Source organism: Natator depressus, chromosome 2 (genome assembly GCF_965152275.1).
Source record: "Natator depressus isolate rNatDep1 chromosome 2, rNatDep2.hap1, whole genome shotgun sequence".
Classification (NCBI taxonomy): domain Eukaryota; kingdom Metazoa; phylum Chordata; order Testudines; family Cheloniidae; genus Natator; species Natator depressus.
The window spans coordinates 103,295,187-103,307,598 of NC_134235.1; the positions used below are offsets into that span (position 1 = coordinate 103,295,187).

Genomic DNA, 12,412 nt, shown 5'->3' on the forward strand with positions numbered 1-12,412 from the left:
AGCAGGGGACTGGGAAACCAGACTTCTGGGTACTACTCCCAGCTTTGCCTTGGTCATGCCATAGCACTGCCCCGTGCCTCAGTTTCCCCATCTGTAAAATGGGAAGAACAATAATATTTGTTCACTTTTGAAAGGGGGTTGAGCTCCCTGGAGGAAAAGTGCAACCTGACTGTTAGCCTAAGTGCAGTTTTAAGCAGAGGTGCCTCTGAATCAATATCCCAGCAGGTCTGAAGACCCAGGACTTTGAGGGATTTATAGCTGCCCTCTTTCTCTTGGGTGGGACCAACTCCCCACCTTTGAGGAGCTGGGAATCTGCATCCATATCTGCTTCTTATTATCGACATTATTTTTAAACATCTGCTTTAATGCGTGAAACACCCTTCTTCCGCCCCCGCCCCGAGACCCTCCCCCTTCCCGCCCCTCCGCTTCTTGCACCGTGGACCCACCCACCCAAGCCGTGCACCACGGCTAGACGCCCACCCGCTCTTTGCAGAGGTCGGTCTGGGCGGGAGCGTGACACGCTGCTGCGCGAGCCCGGGACAGGTTCCATCTTCTGCTCCCAGCGCCCCGCCTCCCCTGCTCTGGGCTCCCGGCAAAGGCTGGGCTGACTGTGCAACCTACAGCGCGCCCCCTCGGGCTGCCCGGCGCGGGGCTGGGATAAAGCGCTAGGGGGCGTCTCCGGGCGCTGCTGCTGCTGGAAGAAGAAAGGAGGAACAGCCCTTGCTGTCTCGCTCCTGCTCCTGCAGCCGCCGCGCTGGGGATCCGGGCAGCAGCAGCTCCCGGATTCAGCCGCAGGAAGAAGACATTAGGAATCTTGGCCTGGTGCCTTGCTACCGCTCCCCCCCTCCGGCTCCAGCGCACACGCCTCTCCTCCCGCTTGGCTTCCGTTCCATGGATGGGGCAGCGAAGGATGCTGCCAGGCCCTGGGGAAGCGACAGCAGCAGCATCTCCATCAGCAGTCTCAGGTACGGTCGTCATACCTGCCTCGCTAGCCTATAGGTGCTAGAGAGCGAGTTAACCCTGTATGCAACGCATGCCTCACAGATGGCTATGTTATAGATACAACAAAGGATGCTGTAGATGCTCGCACTTGTTTGAGCTTGGGAGCGGGTGCGTTCAGTGTTGTTTGGGTCTGCGTTGGTGCTGTGCAGTAAGTACCTCGTGCTGCACAAGCTAATTGTTGCATAGATCGGTTATTTATTTGACAGGGTTAGGAAACTATGGAATTTCCCATCCCCATCCCCCTCTGGCTGTAAACATTCAATAACTTCCCAGCCAGAGAATGAATGTTCTCCCCTGCTCTATATATTGCCTGGAAATGTGCATTACTTGTTAAATAGATTATGATAACCAGTCTACATTGATTGAGAGCTTTAAGTGATTTTATGGTCTTGCACCCTCCAAGAATTTCACAAATATATTACAGGTCTAGATCTTGAACACCAAGACTAATTGGCTGCACTTGTGCATCTCACAGCATCAAGGAAGGAAGGAAGGAAATATATGCTCCTTAGCAAATATGTTTTCACTCTCTGCTCTTAGGAAAATACCTCCCCCCCTTGCTGAATTAGCACAATGCAATATAATGCCTATGTGTAAAGAAATACTGGACAAAGTGGTTTTATTATATGACTGTGAGGGTCATTTGAAAAAATAAAGGAAATGCTATAGCAATTGTTCAGTGTTAGTAATGTTTTATTTCCATAATGTATTTGGCAAATGTGTACCACCTGTTGGACTAGGAAGAAAAACAATTAATATGGATTCACTGCTGTAGTGAGGGCATTTCTTTTCAATTTCCACTTAGGTTAAAAAGGGTCAAAAATGGAAAAGTCTCTTCCAAATGTTGCTTTGGAAGTATGCAGATGTGATGGAGCTGAGAAATCTTAATATTGCAAATGTTACAGTTACAGAGCCTATGGAAATTAGTAATTTGCTACTGAAGTGCATGCTTTTGTTGTAAACATGTATTTACGTTATGGTGAGCACTTATATATTTGCTAAGTGAAAAGTTTTATCCCATTGCAATCTAAGGAAAAATCATTATCGATAATTCCATTACTAGCAGAGTTTGGGTGCTGTGTAAATACTAAGTGCTTTACAAACACAGAAAACATTTTTCTGCCCCAAAGAGCGTACAGTCTAAATCAACAACCTATAGATGAAAAGGTGAGTTGGAAATTAAATGCAACATAAGCCTATTTTTCTTCTTCTCCCAATCCATGTGTGTGTGCATTACTTATATTACAGTAGTGCTGACCAAGTCTCTTCTACTAGATGCTGCACAAACACACATCTATCTATCTATCTATATAGAGTCCCTGTCCCTGTCCTGAAGAATTTACAATCCAAGCCATTTATGGATTAAGCTCTCCAGGACAGGGACTGTGTCCTATCTCTGTTTGTACAGCATCTAGCACAAGAGGCCTGACCCTGAGCAGCATAACTGTAATCCGTGTAATAAAAATCCAGGATTGTTACTCTGTGTGTCACTCTGGAGCCTATGATGTCTGTACAGTCAGCGTGAAGTGATGGAAACAACTACAAGCATGGCTGAGAGCAGCTTTTGTTCAGAGCATCACCAGACTGAACCATCACTCTGATTCACTATCATTTACTGTCCAACTTTTAAGTTCTCAGCCATTTTGACTTTACGAATTACCCCTGTGCGTTTTTCAGCTACAGTAAGGCATGTATCTATGCGTGCCCAGAATCCTAGACCATTATGATAGCAGAGGTAATTTAACCAATCACAAGTGTTATTCTACAGCTAATTTACATGCAATCATTTCATTGGTTGTATGAGAGACTGCCCGGATGATGGATAACCCGGCCCAGCTGCCACACCCATGTGCCCAAATGCCACCTACGCAAATCTCCCAGCACAACCCCCCCAGACACAAATCAACACAGCCAGCAGACACAATAACCCCAAAGCCTAGAAGGTCTGTAGAGTCAGTGTTAATCAATGGAAGTAGCTACAAGCATAGAGGACAACTCGTTTTGTTTAGAATATTGCCGTGATTCAATCATCACTGAGATCGATGGTCTGTTACTGTCCAGTTTTAAGTTCTCAGCCATTTTTGGCTTTTTTACACACAACTTTATGAATTACACCTGTGCAACAGCATAGGCTTTCAGCTACTAGCACAAATATATATATATAGTAGCACAAATATATTCCTCTTGTTTGCATAATGCCCATTCATTTTTATTAGCTTTTTCATTTGTGGGGTTGACTATTCAAGTGGATGTTCCATAATTTTTGGCCTGCCTCAGGACAATTGTAATCTCTTATTAACCTTGTACCACACTCATCTTTCATACTCAATATTCCCTGTAAAAAGGGAAAGATTAATTTAGTATCTTAGACAATGTGTGCAGAGCTACACACCTCACAAAGGATGGGAAATGGGGCAAATTGTGTGAAAGGGGTGGTGTAAGTGAGAGGAATAGAGTATACACACAACGCCCTGGAGTGATGTGCTATCCCTGAGAGCAAAGGAAAGGACTACATAGTAAGGCCCTAATTCTACACCATTAAAGTCAGTGGGAACTTTCCCACAGACTTCAGTGAGTGTAGGATCAATCCTACAAGGGGTATGACCTAAGGAACAAGGGTGTATTCTCGAAAGCACCCTGGCAGTTTATCCTTCCCCACCCTCCCCCAGCAATGAGTGTTGGACATGCAAGCAGTGAATAAAGCAACAGCCACTGGATGCCCTAATTTCCACAGGGAAAATGCCTGGATGCAATTCTGTCTTATCACTGTTGGTTGTGTGTGATTCCCTAATCAACTGTGTGGGATCCTTGTCTACTGGTGACTTTATCAGTGCTACTTTGTGTGTCTTAATATTGCTATGTATCCAGTGGAGCTCTCATCATGCATGGCCTCTTTCATCACGGGAGAGAAGCTATCCATTTGGATAATGTGGCAGGCACAGCTGTTGGTTATGCTGGGCATTGCTGATGGTTCCACTGCATGGTTGCTGCCTGAGCATTGCTTATAGAATGTTATTTTCTGAAGGTATGTAACTTTACATGGTGTGGTGTGGTTGATTGTTTTGGTATTGTTACTACATGTCTGTCCTTATTAGGATCATAAGGATTGCCGTACTGGATCAGGACAACAGTCCAATATCCTGTGTCCTACAGTGTTCAGTACAAATGCTTTAGAGGAAGGTACAAAGCCCCCATAATAGACAATATGTCTATGCAAAAAGTTCCTTCCTCAACTGAGGCAGTTAGTGGTTGGCTTATTCCTTGATAATTTGTTTCCTTATCTATTTTAATGGCATATATTCCTGTTATTTTTACAAATGTCTAATCCCCTTCTGAACACAACTAAACTCTTTGCCCCAATTATATAAAGTAGCGGTGAGTTCCACAGGTTAATTGTGTTTTGAGTTTTAAAAAAAGTTCCTTTTTTAATCACTGCCAAGGGCACACTCAGCTCTGGTTATGGTGCTGTGTGATTTGTACCTGTGGATAGTTCTTCCTTTAGCTTCATTGTCTTCAAATAAACACTTTTGTTAATCCTGCATGCCTGTGGCTATTTATGATATGACTGTTGTTTTTGCTCCAGTTGATTGACTGTATGGATCAACTGCTTCCTTGCCTAACCTCTGAACACCCACATATTCTCCATTTTGCCCCTCAGAATGCTGTTGTGATATGCATCTCCTCCTGCCATGCAGCACCGGTGCCAGTGGAATCAAATTCATCTTCAGTTCATTCTACAGCACCTCCCAAAACCCACTGGTATTTTACCACCTCTCTGAGGCCACTACTGGAACTGCTTATTACCTACATGTGTGGCACATCTTCTTCTGCCATGCTGTGTTGCTTATTGGTAGGGGCTGGTGCTTTATGTGTGGCCTGTCAATCAAGCCCTGGTTACCATGGATATCTTCATGTCCTCTGTCTTAGCCACTTGACCACGTTTATTATAGTTTTGCAGCCTTTTCATAAACTGCAAAGTGTCCTAGGACCCAGTAGGCTCCATGCCAATTGCCCACCCCTCTATTAACTGCACATGATGTGATTTACTCTTTCAGGCAATCTGATCATGGAGCACATTGCATATAACATTTTCCATACTAAAAGAAAAGGAGTACTTGTGGCACCTTAGAGACTAATAAATTTATTTGAGCATAAGCTTTCGTGAGCTACAGCCCACTTCATTGGATGCATCCGATGAAGTGAGCTGTAGCTCACAAAAGCTTATGCTCAAATAAATTTGTTAGTCTCTAAGGTGCCACAAGTACTCCGATGAAGTGGGCTGTAGCTGACGAAAGCTTATGCTCAAATAAATTTATTAGTCTCTAAGGTGCGACAAGTACTCCTTTTCTTTTTGCGAATATAGACTAGCATGGCTGCTACTCTGAAACCTGTCATTTTCCACACTGTGTTTCATGTTCCAGATTTGGGATGATGGGGAATACTGTCCATCTTAGCTTTGAAAAACTGTCAGAAGATTTATTACCACAGGCATGAGATATACTCTCTAGCCTTTACCAGGATAACTGGCGATAATGAATATCATAGTGATATTTTACTTGCTTATAACAAAGAGAAACAAAACATACTTGCCCTGGTTGAGTGGGCAAATAAACTTTTTTGTCAAGGTAATGTATCTAATCTCTCTCCCTCTGTCCATACACAAACTCAGACTCAGAGCTCGAAAGGTATGTGTGAAATCCCGCTGAGACAGGAGTCATGTCTAAAAGCAGCTGCAAGGAACTATGGATAGAATAAGTATACACGTCTAAGTTACAGGATTTTGTTTTTGCTGACAGTGCCCTGCAATATCTAAGCAGTCCTGTACTGAGTCTTTTCTTCTCCAGATCATTTGACTCAATCTCCATCATTAGCTAGATCAGGGGTGGGCAAACTTTTTGTCCTGAGGGCCACATCTGGGTATGGAAATTGTATGGCGGGCCATGAACGCTCACAAAATCAGGGGTAGGGGTGTGGGAGGGAGTGAGGGCTCCTGCTGGGGGTGTGGGCTTTGGGGTGGGGCCAGAAATGAGGAGTTCAGGGTACAGGAGGGGGCTCCAGGCTGAGGCAGGGGTTTTGGGGTAGGGGGGATGGGGGCTCCAGCAAGGGGTGTGGGCTGTGGGGTGGGGCTGGGGATGAGGGGTTTAGGGGTACAGGAGGTGGATCCAAGCAGGGATCAAGGGGTTCTGAGGGTGGGAGGGGGATCAGGGCTGGGGCAGGGGGTTGCGGGGCGGGGCGGGGGTGCAGGCTCCAGGCGGCACTTACTTCAAGCATCTCCCGGAAGCAGCGACATGTCCCCCCCAGCTCCTATGCAGAGGCATGGCCAGGGGGCTCTGTGCGCTGCCCTGTCCACAGGCACCGCCCCCTACAGCTCCCATTGGCTGGGAACCATGGCCAATGGGAGCTGCAGGGGCGGGGGTTGGGGTGGGGGTAGCATGCAGAGCCCCCTGGCTGCCCTTTTGCTTAGGAGCTGGAGTGGGGACATACCGGCTGCTTCCCGGGAGCCGTGGCACGTGCACAGGGGGTCAAGCCCCTGACCCTGCTCCCCAGCTGGAATGCAGGAACGGGGCAAACCTCTGACCCTGCTCCCCGGCGGGAGCTTCAGGGACGAATTAAAAGGTCTGATATGCCGGATATGGCCCGTGGGCCATAGTTTGCCCACCGCTGGGCTAGATGGTCCATATTTTTAGCGTCAAATATAATTAATCAGCTATGCGGGCAATAGGACGTAATCTTAAACTTAGTCACATGAGCCTGTCTCAGCTAATCAGACTGTGACTGGCCATTGAAGGCTATAATAAATATGTATATTTAAGTACTTACGTAACTTCAGAGTCTGTATTTTACAACATGAATCCTTCAGTGCACTCCCTTAATATAAAAATATCAATTCCCTAAAATTAGGGGTATTCATTAGTTGACAGGTGCATATGGCCTTGAATACCAAAAAGCGACTTCTCATATTTGTTGAGCAAGCTATATGTTGTCTGACATGTACTCAAATAATGAAAATGACATAAAACATCTTATGTTCATAAAAAGGGTAACCTCACTGTTATATTTAAAATGAGGTAATTGCCAGAAAACTTCTGCAGTAAAACTGAAATTTTAATGAGAAGTGTTTCATATGTAAACCCCATCAATGCGTGTAGTATCATTGCCAATACAATTTTAAAGTAAAAGCCAGAATTTTCTCACCTTGCTGACACTGCAGACTGAACCAGAAAATAGAGCTGTTTGCTTTTTGGTTTTGTGATCACTATCTCTCTGGCTAAAATGTTTTAAAGTGTGTGATTTTTAGATGCCTCAATTTTGGGGCACTCGCCCTCTGATTTTCTGGGTGCTCAGCGCTTCTGAAAATCAGGGTCTAGGAGTCTCAAATGGGGTGCTCACAAACTCAGGCATCCAAAATCGGTGACCACTTTTGAACATTTTGGCCTAGACAGGTAATGGAGTGTCAGTCAAAAAGTAAGTTGCAGATAAGTAGTTGATTGGTATGATGCTTCCTCAGTGTGCCCAGTACTGTGAGTGACCTTATCACTCACCTGCCTTTGGTGAGAGGAAGTTTTGCTTGGGCTGAACTGGGGGTGAGCTCCCTGATACCACCAGTCAGTTAGCTTGCACCCTAACAGTCTCCTCAGGGCTCTGCCAGACCTTACTTTACCTTGCTGGTTAACAGTAGGTGCACCCCAATCCTCAAATACCTACATGCTGTGTCTGGACACTCACAGAAATTACCAGGTAAGCTGTCCCCAGAGGAATAGTGAATACACCAGCTTCTATTATTCAAATGAGGATCAGCTCCAATATAACATCACAGCACTGAGATATATTTATAGTGAAAACAATCATCAGTTTATTATCAAAGGTTAAGATTTGAGAGATAGTGAGTAAGGATAGAAATGGAAACAGAAATGATTACATATAAAACAAAAAGTATAACACTGTTCCTAGAGTCTAAACTTAACATTAACAGAATAAACCTTTGTCTGAAGTAGTTTCTGTCACCTAAAGCAATCTCCCAGCATCTTCAACCAACATGGCTGGGGATCCCCCTTTCATGAATGCAGAAAACGCTGTTCTTTTTGTTTCCTCAGTGAAGGATCAAGATGTGTTCTTTTGCGTTCTCCTTATATCCCCCACAGTTCATTGTTTTGTCCCCAGAGTCAGGATGGTTTATTTGTCGGTGTGCTGACTCCATGATGCCTTCACATCCTCATGTTAACGTCATGCAAACAGTCTTCCATTGTGTTGGCTTACAATGCCTATTTTACATATGACCCGAGGCACACAGGTGAATATACATCCTTAGTCTGGTCAAAACCTGCTTGACATCCCTGCTTTGATTCAGACTTTAAAACACATGTTCCGGTGTGTATATATACACAACTCCTTAAATAACATCCATCCATACATCTCATAACAATTAGGATTAGTATGATATTGTAAGTTTTTATTAGAGACTTTTCTTGACCCTCTTTGGATAAGTATTTTGAAAACAATGTGTTAGATGTGGTGAGTTTGTAAGGCCTGTCAATAGTTACTGTTACAGATCAGTGAACCCTTTGCCAATTAGCATTGAGGTGTTCTTTAGGTCATAATCAGACATTATATAACAGTATTGCCAGCCCTAAGTGTTCAAATGAGTCGGGCTCCAAAAATCATGACATTAGCTTAAAAATTATAGGTGAAATCCTGTCCTGTTGAAGTTGAATGGGACCAGGATTTCATCCCCTAGATTTTATTTTTAAAAGATACTAAGTATTGGTTCTTTTTATTTGCCTTCTAGATTTTGAGTCTTTAGGGGGTGTGTTTTCAAACTTTTCTCCGCAACCATGAGGACTAGAAACTTTCTTTTTCTTTTTTTCTTTCTTTTTTTAATGAAGGCTAAGATTCTCACGTGATCTCTTGACTTCAGGAAATAGGACTTTAAGAAAAATAGCAAAAATCATGAGACTCATAATCAAATCATGAGAGTTGGCATAACTGAGTAACTTGTTTTTATTTTTAAGATCTTAAAACTTGATTGTAAAAATATGATCTTCGCTGCAACTTAGTCTATGTCCCTAAGAGTGAAGTTTTGATTGCATTTAATAAAAAACCATGTAAACCATTTTGACAATATAAAAGCACACCAAAAGAAGTGCAAAAATAATCTAAACTAATCTGATCAGAGGTAGTGTTTTTATATATATATATATATATATACATACACACACACTAATCAAATACATATATTAAAACACTATTAAAATTAATAATCTGAGCTAATCTGATCAGAGGTAGTATTTTAATATATAATATATTCAATATATAAATATATTATATATATTTTATATATCTATTAAAACACAACTTAATTCAGATTTTTATATATATATAAATGTGAATTATATAAACATATATGTTTTCTCTTTATTTCAGTGCTCATGAAAGGTATCAGTCTTGGAGACTGATACTTTCTGTTCATGCACAGGATGGGAAGCAGCAGTGCAAGCTTCCCTTGCTCTGTCCCATCAATGTGTCCCCCCCAGTCTGACCTGCAAGACCTCTGATATGAAAGGGTAGTTCACTCTCCATCCTCATTCCGACTTTGGCCTCGAAGATGAGGGAGGCAGCCAGTTGTGGCGATTGCTTTTTATGATGAGGACACATCCACTAGGAATTGGACTGAGACCATGTCCATGCAGCCTCATCACAGAGGCCACTGATCAGCCATCAGACAGTCGTGGCTTTCAGCACTGCAAATATGAGCTGGATTCATACCAGGATCTTTGAGGCTGTCTGTCCCATTAGCAATCCCTTGAAACCTGTTTTTTTCTCTTTAGTTTGATATTGACAACTGTATTCCCCTTCATAATGGATGTTCAGCAATGATACAGAGAACTAATAGGAAATACCATTTTCATACAAAAATCAAGAATGTGTGGAAACCAAAAGATCTCTTGATTACAGTCCCAGTTGATCACAACAATCCATCAGTTTTTGTCCTCAGGTGCCTCCCTTCTAAGACTAGGATTTATGCCAAGTGAGGATTCAAAGTGCTGAGATGTTTGGCATCTTTGAGTCTTTATTGATGCATTTATTGAGTTCAGCTCATATTTACCACACTGCATGAAGTACTCTGGCATGTGCATACACTAAGTGCTATGCAAATGATATCTGTATTGCAATTTAAGTGGCAGCAATCCTGAATGATTTTGACTTGTTTCCAGTCACTATATGTGTCACAGTGTGGTGTAAATTCTGACACTGATAATGGCACTTTAATTTTTCATTAGGGCAATTACACCGTTCATTGATTTTTTTTTTATTTTATTTTTTTAACTGTAAACTGCTCATGGTACTGTGTAACCTTTTTAAGTGTCTCATTGTTAGGAATTCCTTTGCTGTTCGCTGTATCTGCAGGAATCATAACAAAGTCATTTGTTATTCAGGTAGCTATCATATCTGCTTAAGTATTGTACAGTAAAATGACCCTTTAAATGAATCATTACTTTTCTGCTTTAGCTGTGTTACTTGCATTGGATAGCAGTGATGAGTGTTTGGGCATATCACACAGACAAGTGACCCTTCAGTACAATGTAATAGGGTATTTTTAACTGGGTAGGGAGGTTTTTTTTTTTTCCACATAATTATTTTTTGTAGGAGTTCTGAATTTGACTGACAAAATTGACTGGAATTAGGCTATAACAACCTACAGCAGTTACTAAACAAGGCATACAGAACTCCATACAAATTGAACAGAGAAAGGATCAGAATCACAGATATGTACTGGAGTTGTAATAAAGAAGGTTTTGTCTATAACCCATTTTCAAAACTGGGTGCCTATTATTAGGCATCTACATAAGGGAGCTGATTTGCAGAGGTTTTGAGCACCAGTAAATCTCACTGTCTTCAACAGCAGTTGTGGATAGTTTGAACATTAGCTCCTTTATTTAGATGCTTAATATTAGACACCTAAGTTTGGAAAGGTTTACCACTGTTACACCATCCTTTGGCATTAGAATTATGCCTGCTTGTTCCCCAGATAGTTTCCTTGTGATACTAGTGGTGAGTGCTGCTGTCGTGTTTTTTCTTCTCTTCTGTGTTAGTCAGAGATGCCAGGGGTTAGTGTAATGGTGCAATTGGTGGAGCAGTTCTACTTGGGGTATCCCCCTTTTTTTTTTTTTGAAGGATTGTTTAATGCTGTATTTAATGGAAAGATTCAGTTTGAAATTGTTTTTTGTTAAAAAAATCAGGACAGTCTAATAAGTAGGAGGTTTCATTTACTGTATCTTCCTGTTTTGGAGAAGGGACATCATCAACATGAAATCTGGCTAGTTTAAAAAAAAGAGAAGAGTTTAAGATATTACTTCTACCTGTTCTTCTTCTGGCAGCATAACCCAAAGAATGCAGGGTTCCTGGCAGTGGAAAATCCTCCCTGAGGTGATGTTTACTCCTGGGGGAATTCTGCATCACTGCATGTGCACAGAATTCATGTCCTCTGCAGATTTCTTTGCTTCCCCACAGAAAAATGACTTCTGACAGGGAAGCAAAGGGAAGCTGCAAGAGCGGTCATGTGCTTCTCTCCTGCAGCGCAGGCAGGTCCGTTCGGGCACCTGGGGCAGCCAGTAGAGATGTAAATTACTGCTGGGGGGACAGGGGGCTGGGCAGTCATGCGTTTGAGAGAGAGAGAGACACTGTCCCTCTCGCTTGCTATTGCGGTACACTTGGTGTGGAGAGGCAGGGCTTTGGGGTGTTTCTGAGGAGGTAGGCGTGGGGCAGGCTCTGTCCCCTTAGGCAGAGCAGAATGTGGCAGTCTGCCTGCTTAGTGAATTGTTCCCAGTGTCTTTGTGAATTCCCACCAGGAGTATAAAATAGGTGTAAAAGTTTTAAGGCTCCTTTACATTGCCAGAGTGGTGTAAAGGACAGAATGGCCTTATAAATGCTTATGGTGCTTTAGTGATTAGAACCTGTCTAAATTTTTGGACTGAAAAAAATTCCTATCAAAATGTGCTCCATGAACTGTTTGCTACTGACCTTTCTGGAGATGGTCAGTAGCCAATATAAATTGTGAGTTTGATTGCCCAGCCCTCGTTTGCTCTTCAGTTGCCTGTGATGTAACCCTGAGCATATGGCTGCATATCTTTGTTGACTAATAACTAGAAATAAAGGGTCAAACCTAGCTGCATTACTATTAGGCAAGAAGGTTTGGGGATTTTCGTCAGTACTCCCCACTTCCATTCTCCATCCATTGGATTATAGTTTAAATAAATTACCAAAATAATAGAAACTAGCATGATTATATTGTGTTGTTTTGACAAATTTTGCAGAATTTTGCAGAATTTTAAAATATTGACTGCAGAATTTTTAATTTTTTGGCTCAGAATTCCTCCAGGAGTAAAGTTGTTGCTAACGAGCAAGGTATTCA

General features: G+C 42.5%; 1 protein-coding gene across 3 annotated transcripts in view; it reads left to right on the forward strand.

Moving 5' to 3' along the window:
- Positions 1-454: 454 nt before the first annotated feature.
- The window catches only part of KIAA0319 (KIAA0319 ortholog), an 83,067-nt gene continuing 71,109 nt past the window's right edge, over positions 455-12,412 (forward strand). For all 3 annotated transcript variants that reach the window (XM_074944773.1, XM_074944771.1, XM_074944772.1), the window contains exon 1: positions 455-965. Coding sequence is in view for 2 of the 3 variants with exons in the window: in XM_074944771.1 (XP_074800872.1) it covers positions 896-965 (70 nt within the window). In the remaining variant the exon portion in view is untranslated. The remainder of the gene's footprint in view (positions 966-12,412) is intronic.